The 14,195-nt window shown below is 35.5% G+C and overlaps 1 protein-coding gene and 1 pseudogene across 2 annotated transcripts in view; one reads left to right on the top strand and one right to left on the bottom strand.

Annotated features, from left to right (window-relative positions):
- The window catches only part of LOC148947605 (uncharacterized), a 105,246-nt gene that overhangs the window by 79,838 nt on the left and 11,213 nt on the right, over positions 1-14,195 (top strand). For both annotated transcript variants that reach the window (XM_089096165.1, XM_089096166.1), the window contains exon 5: positions 11,150-11,255. In XM_089096165.1, the coding sequence (XP_088952291.1) occupies positions 11,150-11,255 (106 nt within the window). The remainder of the gene's footprint in view (positions 1-11,149; positions 11,256-14,195) is intronic.
- LOC148947606 (uncharacterized) lies at positions 4,753-8,833 on the bottom strand (annotated as a pseudogene).

Below are 14,195 nucleotides of genomic sequence, written 5' to 3'. Positions count from 1 at the left end.
CATATCTTGCCAATGGTAGAACACGACCGATCTGAGTGTAGCTTCATAATGAATGGATTATACCTAGAAACCTATATGATGTATAAATACCACTTGACTTAATTGACTTACTTTGACTTAAAGCTCTTGCTTGGCAGCATCGCCAGCGTAGAGGGAACCAGACGTCAGCGCCGTTAGTCGTCTCCAGAGTGGCCCGTCGCCACTTGGATACAATTTTTTTCAGCCACTCTGATTTGGGTCTTTGTCCATTTTTTTACTCTACTTGTATGCTTCGTTGTATATATATAAAAAAAAAAAAAAAAAAAAAAACTAATCAACTTAATAAAATGGTCATTTCGAAATTCGATCTCGTGTTCTACAAGATCAATTAAAAAGACAAGTTTTTCAAATGAAAGTAAGACACAACATTAAAACGAACATAAATTATTATAAATATGAGGGGGGGGGAGTCACCTTCTCCTTAACACCTCGCTCTTTATGCTACAGTTTTTTAGGACTTTATAAAAAGGTTCTTATTGTTCAAATTAAACGAACCTTGTGTTTCAGGAGTCGTTTTTAAAGAATTCGTACTAAATTCAAAGTTTAGTGTAAAGAGCGAGGTGTTGAGGAGGGACCTAATGTTTAGTGAAAACGTTATTGTCTAAGATAAGCATAGCTGGGACCAAATTATCCCTAATTTTATTGTTTTAAACAACTGCTTGTAGATGAACATTTTTATTCCGGAAGAACTGTGATCAAAAAATAAAAAAGATAAGCAGTTCATCATGTTGCTCTTGTGTTAGAACTTGAATTCTTCAAATGTTGAAATAAAAAAGTCATATTTTAGCGTAAAGAGTGGGGGGGTTTAAATTGGCGGCAACCCTTGCATAAATGGAAATATGCTCTATTTTTGTTCAGTTTTAATGTTAACCCTGTGGTATCAGAGTAGGGCTGATCTCTACTTGGCAATACACAATCCAGGACTCTTTTCAGTCGCTGTGGGACCTGGAATTGCATGGCGATCATGAATTTGTTTATCCAAATAATTAAAGAACTACAAGAAGCTTCAACTTTCATTTCAAAACTTTTTATGTATATATTGAATTTCAGTTTGTTTCTGATAGCTTGTCGAAAGTTAGGAAAGATCAAATAGTAAATAAAATTAAAGTTCCCGTAGGAGAAGGTCTATGAGGTTGCAAATTCCAAGATCTAGTCCCCTTTTTATGTGGTGAACTGGATCAGAAGACATCTAACTATCCATTCTGCATTCTTTCTGGTCCTATTGTGGCCCAAGTAGCTCCATACTTCAAGATGGTAATTCTAACCAAGGAGTAGAAAAAAACATGTCCAGAAAAGAAATTTTGCGTGCAGCTTTGAGGGCAAGGGCTCTAAGTTATGAAAATAGTCTATTGAGACTTGGGAACAATTTAGTATAGAGGTGATCACGTTACCCCTTGTTTAAGCCACAATTATAAATGATTTTCTTGTGGATGATTGGAGGTTCCAAATAGCGACTTTGAGGTTCGAGCCACTCTTAGCTTCTCCCTCTTCCTCTGAATCCTGACATTATAATTTATAATATATAATAATTATATTTTATAAATATAATTATAGTAAATATATATATATATATATATATATATATATATATATATATATATATATATATATATATATATAATTAAATTATATATATTTTATAAATATAATTATAATTTTAATTTATAAATTATAATGATAAAAATTTTTACATTATAATTCAGAGACTCATTAGGGAATTGTCTTACATGACTAAAAGTTAGTCACGCGATATAAATTGAATTAATTAGATTAATTGTATAAGTTAAAATAGAGTTTTAGATTTAAGAAAATTTAGCCTTAAAGAAAGCATCCAGCCCTACTACTACTCCTAATATGACACTTCAACCTCGGCTACTCCCAGCCTGGCTAACCTGGTACTACTGCTCCTTCTTCTACTACTCCGACCAGCACTACTTCCTTTTCCTTTGTAGGCTGTTCCTACCCTGACTTTTTGGTAAGGTACCTCTCACCGCAACCGCTCTTAGCACGGCTACCATTCGCGAATTCTCGTATCACGAAAACTTGTTTTCATTACTGTGCCATTCCCGACTTTTCTCAATACGAATCTTTCTACCAGGACTTTTCTGACCAGGATTATTCCTATCACGACTATTCTTACCACGTTTATACTATGAATGAATATTAGCTGCTATTAACATGTAAAAAAAAATATGCCAATAAAGTAGAGAATTAACAGTAATTACTGTGAGTGAAGAAACGAAACCTAAACACTACTACTACTCAAGAATGTATTTAGGATTTTTTCGGGGGCGGGGTTTACAAAAAAAAACTTCAAAAAACGTATCAAAAATCGGTTTATATTCATTTTTGTTGTGTTTTTACGAGTCGGACAAATATTTCAGGGGGGGGTCAAACCTCCTAACCCTCCCCCCTGATACGATCTTGTTACTCTCTTGCGTACTCGAGAACCTTACTTTAGAAGTTCCAATCTTCTATATACAAAAATGTGGAATTTTGCTATTTTTGCCAGAAGACAGATCAGGGATGCGTGTTTACTTTATTTTATTATTTTTTCCCCAGGGTTATCGTATTGAAATAATGATCCTAGAAGATCGGGGGAGGGCGCATTCGAACGCAAATTAAAAGTTCTAGTGCCCTTTTTAGGTGACAAAAAAAAATTGGATGACAACTGGCCCCCCTCCCTCGCCCATTTATTTCCCAAAGCTATCTGATCAGCATTTAGGGATAAAATAACCTCCCACAGTCCGTGGGGAGAGGCCTATAACCTATGATTTGCCCATTGTTTACTTATAGTATTTGTTATTGGGAAGTATAGAGATATTTATTGGGGGGGGGGGGGTATTTTGTTCTTGGTGTTGATTTCCATTGGGAGAATCTTTCTTGGAGAGGGAAATTTCCGTGGGGTGGGGGGAAGTTTTAGGGAAATTTAACTCTGGGGGGATTGACAGAAATCCTATACGAAATTCTTGTTAATTGCCTTACATTATCTTTGTCAACTCAATTTTGTATCTGGAGATATTCAGAAGGAATAATCCGGGGCTCTTTTTCCGCGTGTTTGGATTTCCGGAAAAAAAATTACGGAAGGGGGCATTTCCGGAGTGATCGAGAAACCGATTAGAGATTAAAGTCTTTTTCAAATGAAAGTATGATAATGATAAGTTTTCAGGTGGCTGGCGTTTACCCCCTAATTTTTTGTTCGTTTTAGGTTTTAAACTCGTTATTTTTTTCTTGTGGAAAAACCCTGTTTTTTGGTTATATATATATATATATATATATATATATATATATATATATATATATATATATATATATATATATATATATATATATATATATGAATGAATGAATGAATGAATGAATGAATAAATGGTTTTTATTTCCCATCATAAATAACACAAGGTTACACAACGGAGTATTGAAAAAAAAAGAAAAAAAGAGAAAAAAGAAAACGCAATAAGAGAAACAACAAGACTTCAATAACAATCTATATACAGCATACTAAACTCTTATTCACACTAGCCTACGATAGCTCGGTACATATCATGATCAGGATTGAGCGAACGCCGAAATCGAACGATTCGCTCAGTAGCTGCAGTAGTCGGGTCCACAACGCTGTAATTTTTCGAAACTTTTGAGTTTCTCTCCCATGGCGGAACACTTAAAAGATACTTTGCATACTTATAGTAAACCCGACGGACTGAGCGCTTATCTGTTTCGGTGAAAAGAGACCAAAACGGCGAGAGTGACAGAACATGCGGGATAACGAACACGGAATAGAGCCTTCCGAGTATACGGCGGTTATACATACGTTTGCAGGGTAGAAGTAGTCCGTATGTTTTGCGTGCCTTTTCTTAAAAATGCTCAACCAGTGCTTCACGAGTAAACCGCAGATCTGAAGTGATCGGCAGTACAAGTTAAGTGAGAGATGGCTTTGAGCTCACCGCAGTATCGCCTTGGAGCACGCTAATCGAGGTCGAATCTTTCGCATTGCGACGAAAAACAACTACTTCAATTTTGGCAGCATTAAAAGCTAGCCCCATCTTAGCATATTCATCACTCAATATATTGTAGTTATCCTCAACCCTTGAAACAGACCTACTTACGTTAAGTATATCATCAGCGTAATTGATGAGCGACACGTCTATACCTAGATATATGCAGCACGTTTTGGCAGATTCTTGAGGGACGATAATACTGTTGTTGTATAGAGGAGGGGAAGTAATGGAGCCTTGCCGGATACCTTTATGGACAGGTATAACTACGGTGGATACCATCATACCGCGATGAGTGGGGACTTTAATCTTCATTCTCAGTCTCCTATACATGCTCCTCCATACAACGACAACCGAACGGTCAACTCCGCGTTTACAAGCAGAACTAAGTATATGTGCGTGGATACCGGAGTCGAATGCTCTACGCACATCGTGGCTTTCTTGAACAAGTGTATCATTATTATCGTGAGCCCTGAGCAAAAGATTAGCTATCAACGAATGAACATGCTCGCGACTAGTACCACTCTTAAACCCGAATTGCGAATCGGGAGTATAACATGCTTCACTTAGGTCACCAAAAACAAGCATTTCCATGAGTTTGCAGAATACCGGCGCAACAGTTATCGGGCGGTATGATGAACAGTTCCTGGGATCATTCCCTTTTTTGGGAACTGGTGTAACGACGCCAACACAGAAAACATCGGGGACAAGACCACAGTTAAAGATCATTTAACACATTATCACCCCCAATAGCCAGATGCATTCCACAAATATTATCATCACCTCGAGAATACTTCTTTTTCAGTTTAGATAGCATATGACGGATACTAGAGACAGTAACAACGAACCCGACACTTCGTTCATTTGACGCTAGGAGGGAGTCGAGCTCTTTTTCGAACTCTTTCTCGAGAGCCTTGTTCGGCGGTGAGAATTCGGCGGTGAAATATTTATTCCAATCACTTTCCCTTGGCAAAATTTCTTCTTTGCGAGATTTCGGACCCCTTTTCTTTTTAATATACTTCCAGACTGCATTTGGGTCACCTTCAAGCACTTTGCAATTCTGGTCCATTAAGTCGGTTCGGTGTTTAGCAAGGGTCTTGGCGAACTTTCGCTTAGTATATAGCCTGATATCATTCAAGACACCTTGACGAGGGCGCCCGCAATCGTTCCATAGTGTATACCAGAATTTAGATCGACTACAAGACTCGGACAACTGTACATTCTGAGACCACTTTGGATTTTCACTTCCGATTCGAACTTTTCGTGTCGGAATTGTAGCCTTTTCGGCACAGCGTAGGGCATGTGTAATTTCTGCACAGTAATTGTTCAGGAGTATCTGCTTCTCATTATCGGGAACAGGCGAACCTTGTTGAAGCAGTTGAAATGGGATATATATATATATATATATATATATATATATATATATATATATATATATATATATATATATATATATATATATATATATATATATATATATATATATATATATATATATATATATATATATATATATATATATATATATATATATATATATATATATATATATATATATATATATATATATATATATATATATATATATATATATATATGAGTTTGATGACACCAACTTAATTTGATTGACATTAAGTGGTTTCTCCTTGCAAAAATGCTGAATAGTACAAGAGGGGTTTTGCAGAAAATTTGGTTTTCACTTGTAATTTAAAAACGGGAGGAGATTTTGAGGGATTTTGCAGCAAATTTGGTTTTCACTTGTAATTTAAAAACGGTTATATATTTATTTGGTTTTCCAGTAAATCTTTTCCATCGTTTTTAGTGGTTAAGGTTGTAATGGGGGGGTGCGTATTCTGGGTATTATTTCCAAGGTTTAAAAAATCGTATAAAAACGTTCAGTTTTTTTCATTTAAAGATTTTCAAAATGTATTGAAAGGCCATTTCCATAGTATACTCCCCTCTCCAATCCTAGTCATGGGTACAGCTCTGGTTATAATAATTAAAATCTGGTTACACTAAAAAATAATTTGTCTTAAGAAGCAGACAAATAAAGCTAAAACATCTTAAAATGTCAGACTTAATTTGTGCTTTTTCGACATATAATATTTGACATTGCATCTAAAGGTACTTCTTATTTTTCATATTATTAACTTTTGCACATTTTTGTAGTGTACCACACAACACGTATATACACTATAAGTATATAAATTTCGACGGTTTGCTCAAGCATCCCAAGGATTGGGTCTATATGCTGTTGCAATTGTTTTGACAATAAGTTGAAAGGGAGGTGGGAGTGTCTGATGGCCGAAAATACATTCTTATACTATTTCTTTCTGACTTTTTGTTATTAATCCTTCAAATACATTATGATGAAGGGGTGCTCGTAGCTGCCTCTTTCATGTACTCTTGTTTGTATAGGTCAATTCCAAATCCTGGGGGGGTTAACCGGTTTGACCCCCCCCCCCGAAATTTTTTGACCGAGTCGAAAATTAGTAAAACCTTAGAAAAAATTAGTCGAAAACCGAGTCGAAAATTAGTACCCCCCCCCCCCCCCCCGAACAAAAATCCTGGATCTGCTATTGGTATAGGTATTCTTTTTTGGAATTATGGTAAATGTATAGAAGCGTCCAAGTGCACTTTGTGTATAGGTATTGCTCTATGGCATTTAAATTCCGAATATAACATCTTAAAGGAAATTTTGAGTTGTAGTCCTTCATTTTGAATATATTCTAGATTTTTAGAGTTTTTAAGCTATTTTATATCTACGCTTTTACTTAGCGTCACCATTTACATCTAATACGTTGAGACGCCTTAGACTGTCTTGTAGTTGTTGTCGTCGATTTTGACGTTTTTGGAGTATAAACTAGCTCCGTTGCGGGCGTATCAATCTTATCCACAAACAGTGGATATTTATCACAAATTAAGATACTGTACGATTCAGCCAAATGGCTTGTTTGATGTTAAAAAGGTAGCTTTCATAGACGACGTCTACTTTCTGCTTTATAGGTTTTGCTTCAAGGGTTCTTATCTAAAATCTTGGCTGTCAACTGTTTTCTCCACTAGTTTAATTTCTTATATCAGATCACATATTCATTACTGAAACAGTTACAATCATTACAACTTAGACAAAATTATTGCAACACATCATATAGTTTTTAATTCTAGTGAAGATTCCTATTGTGGACACAGATATCTTGCGAGCCCATGTGGAGCCGATCGTTTCACGCTGGGCATCATGTTTTTTTTTATGACGTTACATCATGGCCGACATCTTCATATACATTTCATTTACTACAATTTGGGGATCAGCCATATTCTACTCAAAAAGTAAAGCATTGACTTTTGCATGGGCAGACCTGATTCGAAATATTGTTGTTGCATTGTGAATCAAGTCCAATGAGGGAGGCTTAAATGGATCATACAGATCCAGGATTGTATTTATAAAGCCTCTTGTAAGATCGTCTTTCTGTTCTTTTAAAGAATGAGCCTCATAACCCTAAATATATTGATTCATAGATAATTTTCCATTTAACACTTCACCTCTACTGCTTACCCATTTTGCCATTTCGTCAGCTGCCTCATTTCCAGGTATACCGGTGTGCCCCGATTCCCAAGTCAACTGAAGTTTAAATCTACCTTGTAGCAACCCGTCTACTATCTTTTCAATCTTTACTGCAATTTCTTTGGCAACTTTTTGTCTCACAGCCAAATAGTTTATCATTGACAGAGAGTCATAACATAATAAAGATATGCACATTCTACTGTTCAACATAATATACAAAAACGTTTGATAAATAGCAATCATATCCTCTGAAAAATATCAAGATTGCCAGTCAGTTTAAAACCATGTGATATATGAGTTAAAAGGGCAACAAAAGCGCAGTCTGTACGAATTTCTGACTTTGATCCGGGAGTGTATATGTGGGTAAATTCAGTCCATTCTGTAGTCTGTCTATATCACTCTATTTTTAGATTTACCGCTCCTTCTTCATCATTCCTGTCTTCTAAAATTAATTTAATGTACTGACTCGGTTAAAATTTGAAATGATTTATCTCTATTTAGGGTCAGGACTTGGCGTGGTAGGCCAGCGTCAATCACCAGACGAGAATATTAATAAACTGTAAGTGCAAACCGCTGTCTAAACTAGAGATAAGATATCTATTTCAAAAATTTCAATCGCTAGCTGCGAAGGGCTGAATTCGAATAAAGTTCTTAGTTCCGTGTATCAATCCATTCTTTGTATGTGATGTCGTTAGCTGATCAAAATTTTTATGAAAGTATCGGGCTTTGAGATGTAGTGAAGATGACAATAAATAGCTGGGATGGGGGTTGTTTTTAACCAGCCCAGGGCTCGTTGGAGAATTTGAAAAAAGAAGAAGCTGTGCTGAGTTTCTATATGTTTAGTTTACTTGTTTCTCTGTGAGAAAAATGATAACACAGTCCAGTTTGCTGGTGATTGCTTCTCCAATCAGTTATGATGCACAAAAATATAACACTCCTCTTTAGAAAGGGAGATTCCATTGATGTAAATAGCCTTACTCTTCAGGTTACCAACGAGGTAATCAATGTGGTCTGTTCATAGCATGTTTGAATCCAGTAAAACGCATAGATAACAGAAGTTTTCTTCCTGCTTAATACCCAATATTGCCAGTGACATAATGGCACGTGTCGACCTTTCAATCTATTTATCCTTGAGAATGGAACACTTACTGGCTTCTCCGTTGAGAATGACATATAATTTTCTAATGTCCAATTTTGTAAGTAATCCAAAGCTTTTTGGATTATTGCCTAAAGGCATCCCCATCAAACAGTTCGTGGTAACGAACTGTAAGTAAGGAGCGACCCGGCTCAATGGTAACCGAAACTCTAGAAAACGGGTTTTGATACCAATAGCTACATCAAAAGAATCAGATTTAAATGCTGATTTCAAATATATAACTTTCATCAAGTTTAGTCCAACCCGTCAAATGTTATGCGCCTGAGACAATTTGGCTGATTTTCAGAAAAAGGGGGAAAGACCCCCTAAAAGCTATAGAACCTTGATGAAAATCACACCATCATATTCAGCGTATCAGAGAACCCTAATGTAGAGGTTTCAAGCTCCTACCTACAAAAATGTGGAATTTTGCATTTTTTTTTCCATAATAAATATCCCGGATGCGTTTTTAGGTGTTGGAGGGTTGAAGTTTTAGGTTGTGTTATTCCCAGAAGTGGACACAATAATTCAGCTGTCCGAAAATATTGTAGGAAGGCCCTCTGGATTAGGAATTAGAATCTCTAGGGTTCTTTAGAGGCGACCAAAAAAATGCAGGTCAACTAAGCCCCCTCCTACAGTCATTTTTCCCAAAAATAATCTGATCCAACTTTTGAGATAGCCATTTTGTTCAGCATGGTTAAAAATATGATAAATATGTCCTTTAGGATAACTAAATCCCCCGAAGTCCCCAGGGGGATGGCTGAAAGTTATGAACTTAGCCCAATGTTAACATATAGTATTGGTTATTAGGAAGTATACAGACGTTTTCAGGGAGATTTTTTCTGGTAGTAGGGAGGTGGGTGGGTTGGAGGTTATGTTGGAGGATCTTTCCATGAAGGAATTTTCATGGGGGAAGGGACATTGCTATGAAGGTGGCGCCGGATTTCCCAGCATTATTTTAAAAAAAGATCAGAAATTAAATATGAAAAAAACAAGTTTTCCAACTGAAAATAAGGAGTAATATCAAAACTTAAAACGAACAGAAAATATTACTTGTATGATTGGGTTCACCCCCTAGTCAGTACCTCGCTCTTTAAGCCAAAGATTTTTTAGTACTTGCATAAGAACTATTTGTTCTAAATGACGGCCTTTGTGATTAAGGGGTCATTTTTAAAGAATTGGAACAAAATTCGAACTTAAGCTTAAAGAGCGAGGTATTGAACAATAGACGAGCCCCCTAATATACGTATTAAAAATATATGAATATAGAAGTTCGTTAGGTAAGTTAATTCGTAAGTTACATATATATATTACTAATAAAAACGTTCGTAAACAAAATTAAACAAATTTCGAGAAAGCCATTTAACCAAATAAAAGTAAAATTAATATGCAAATTTTGTTTTAATTATTCATGAACGATGAGCCAAAATCAAAAGGTTCATCAATTCAAAAACGTTCAAAAATTAAATAAAAAAAACAAGTTTTTTTAACTGAAAGTAAGGAACGACGTTAAAACTTAAAACGAACAGAAATTATTCCGTATATGAAAGGGGCTGTCCCCTCCTCAACGCCTCGCTCTTTACGCTAAAGTTTGACTTTCTCACGACTCTTATTTTTTTAAACAATAAAAAACTTTAGCGTAAAGAGCGAAGCGTTGAGGGGGGGGGGACAGCCCCTTTCATACACGGGATACTTTCTGTTCGTTTTAAGTTTTAACGTCGTTCCTTACTTTCAGTTAAAAAAAACTTGTTTATTTTATTTAATCACGAGAGGAGGCTGCAACTGCTATAACATCAGCTTGTGCGTATTACTTATATCCCATTATAATCTCCAGATCATTTATCTTATATACTACTGTATAATAAAAATAATAAAGGGCTTAGGACCCCTCCTTGGAGGAGGTCTGTTCTTTATTGGGCTACAAAAAAAAACAGAGGTGGCTATTCATAAACCTATTTCTATTTCTCTTTGTGTAAGGAAATATTCAATCCATTCCAGCACTTGGGAATTTAAGTTTTTAATTTTACCATCAGACTAGGAATATCTAATCTATCAAAGGCAGCTATCATATCAAGGAAAACAGCTGGAGTTTCTTTTCTTAATTTGAAACCCTGTTTTATTTGGTTTTCAAGTCTTACAAAACATTGTATCGTATTATACGCTCTTATAAATATATACTGTCAATTATCATCAGTAGATAATTCGCGACAAAATCACCTAGTTGTTCTGTACCTTATCATTAATGTTAAAGAAATTAAAATACTTTCTTTGGACCTTATTCTAGCATAAATCGTGATGAGTATCATTATTTTCACAAATCTAGATCAAAACTAGTCCAAGAAATCCGGAGAGAGGAATGTTTGCCTCTATATTTATTTACTATTACATTTGTTTTAATTATTGGAATTCTCTTTGCAGAGGACGTTTTGACTGAGAAGAAGGATGAGTGTATCATATGCTTTGAGGAAATGGAAGAGGGTGAGACTATTGCGCGTCTTCCATGCCTTTGCATTTATCATAAAACGTAAGGCCTTCTTATTTATTTGCTCATTTAACATGTTTTTTTTTCTTAAGACGTTGTGCTCTCGCAAGGATTTTACGGTCCAAATTTCCTAATGATTTTTTTTTTTTGGGGGGGGGGATTTAAACTTTACATTTATGTTGAATTAGAAAAGACTCTCTGAAACTACAGTGACGGAAGCTAGCAGAAAAGAATTTGTTGAAAGAATTTTTAAATCAATTAATTTTTCTTATCACCCATCAAAACAAGCAGGACCGAAACCCTTGATTTAGTATACAAATATGAAAAAAAGGAACAAGAAGACACTGACAATAACAAGCAATACATAAAATATCCAATACTGAATTATAGACGCCCATGGAGGAGCGAATCCGCAGTTTCATGCTGCAACACGCTTGTCAATGACAACTCTGGCATCTGCTGTACTATAATTTCTATAAAGAAATATGTTCCGGGTTCGAGGAGGTGAACACTGTAGATGCTTCGCGAACTTAAAGAAAACTCTACGAATTTGCAGCTTTTTTGACCTGACAAAACGTGCCACAGAGAAGAGAGGCCAATTATTTGGGAACTAGCAAATACTTTGAAAAGCTTGGCTCGATGAGTCGTATTCAGCTCGACTGTTGTAGTGGCCAGAGATGCATAAGCTTCGCGGATCTTTTTAGTACAGTGCTCGATACTGAGCTGTTTCATTGATAATAATAATAATAATTACTTTCATTGCCCAATAAAAACATCAAAATGTTAAACATAATATTTCTACCAATAGGCAACCTTAGCTAAATAAGACATTCAGGAAGTTCAATATCGTCATTTCACAGGAACACACTATTGCATTCACCTCGATAATTAAAGCCTATCATAATCGTTTTATAAACATCAGCACTATCTCATTTTACTGCTTATCCTGTCGCTAAAAGTAACTTCAGTTGACGAAAGCGAGCAAGTTAAATTCAGTGTGTCATCAGTAAAGGTAAATAAAGACAGGTCAAGTCCCTTGAAAAGACGAGTAGACTGTGCATTAATCACTAAATTGTTCAGAAAGACTGGTGAGGTCAGCGCACCTAGTTTAAAACCTGTAAGTATTGAATAAATAGATTACCGTTTTCCATTTTGCTCTAAGATAACGATACATATATCTAAATATTCATTTATTTAAACCTTAAATGAATATTTCGGCTCTATATTGAAGAGCGGTCCTGAAAAAAGTCTATATAAGAATAAAATTAAAATTGTAAGTCTTATTTTATTCATATATGTGCTTTGCTGACGACGGCTCTTGGATATAGAACCGAAATGTTCATTTAAGGTTTAAAAAAATTTTACTGTCTTAGATAAATTCCCTCTTGTTTTACCAGTTGTTGTTTTTTATGATACATATATGGAAAACATCTAATATTTTGGATTAGTACCTCTTAAACTTGCCTTTGATAGAATAGTGGAAAATAGTGGTCCCAATAATAGAGGAGTCATAAATACGGCCTACATCTAGATGGTACTGTATTAGAAAGCTACCTCATTTTTCAACATCTTATAGGACATTCTTAAGGGCAAAAAAATGGATTTTTTTTTTCTACTTCAACTTTGCTGTTACCCAAACTCGGGATCCGGAACAAATACTTTTTTCTTATTACTTGAATAATAAGTGATTCAAATAACTTATAAGTTGAAAAAGAAACGGTATTCGAGCATTATGATGAAGACGAATAAGGATTTTTTTTTCACTTTTTAAAACGGGGATAATTTGCCCTGGATAAAATTGATTTTGATGGATAATATAGGATGAAACCATTTGGAACACCAGAGTTAAATTCTGAGATACTCTAGGACCAGCCTTTGCAGACCAGTTTTGCAGAACCGAAATTCACACTTATCGGTAGTTTTTTTTGTATTTTGACATCGAGTTTTTCTTCTAAAAACTTTTCTTTCGCAGGATTCGTATCTTTAAATTCATTTTTATAATAATGCAACCATGTTTGATAAAAATCTCAATTGGTGCCGAAAATTTTCACAATTTCGCTGGACTATCACGAAACTATCAACGCTCTTTAAATAAGTATCATCTTGTGAGTTGTTAATTCACGATTAAACTTACGCTTTGTCAGAAATCTGATATTATTGATAATACCAGATGAAGGACATGCATCCACAAGTTTGAACTTTCTCAAATGCAATTGGAGGGTTATTCTATATTTCTGAACCCACATTTTTTGTGTTCATCCACATGTTTGAACTTTCATAGTAGCAATTGGAGGAATACCACGTGCTCTTCGATCTACTTGTTTTGTATTCATCCTCATTTCTGATTGGAGGGCTATTCCGTACTCTTCGATCTGCATGGTTTGATTTCATCCAGATGTTTGAACTTTCTGAATAATAATTGAAGGGCTATTTCGTACTCTTCGATCTGTATGTTTTGTATTCATCCAGATGTTTGAACTTTCTTCATAGCAATTGGAGGCCTACTGCGTACTCTTCGATCTGCCTGGTTTGTATTCATTCAGATGTTTGAACTTTATTAATAGCAGTTGGAGGGTTATTCCGTACTTTTCGATCTGCATGGCTTGTACTCATCCGCTTGTCTGAACTTTCTTAATAGTAATTGGACGGTTACTCCGTACTCTTCGATCTGCATGGTTTGTATTCATTCAGATGTTTGAACTTTCTTAATTGCAGTTGGAGAGCTATTCCGCAATCTCCGATCTGTATGTTTTGTATTCATCCAGATGTTTGAACTTTCTTCATAGCAATTGGAGGCCTACTGCGCACTCTTCGATCTGCCTGGTTTGTATTCATTCAGATGTTTGAACTTTATTAATAGCAGTTGGAGGGTTATTCCGTACTTTTCTATCTGCATGGCTTGTACTCATCCGCTTGTCTGAACTTTCTTAATAGTAATTGGAGGGTTACTCCGTACTCTTCGATCTGCATGGTTTGTATTCA

This window comes from Artemia sp. Qi Xiang Cuo, chromosome 10, assembly GCF_049724085.1.
Source record: "Artemia sp. Qi Xiang Cuo chromosome 10, ASM4972408v1, whole genome shotgun sequence".
NCBI lineage: Eukaryota > Metazoa > Arthropoda > Branchiopoda > Anostraca > Artemiidae > Artemia > Artemia sp. Qi Xiang Cuo.
Note: the sequence above shows the minus strand (reverse complement) of the source record. Positions and strands in the feature narration are given on the sequence as shown.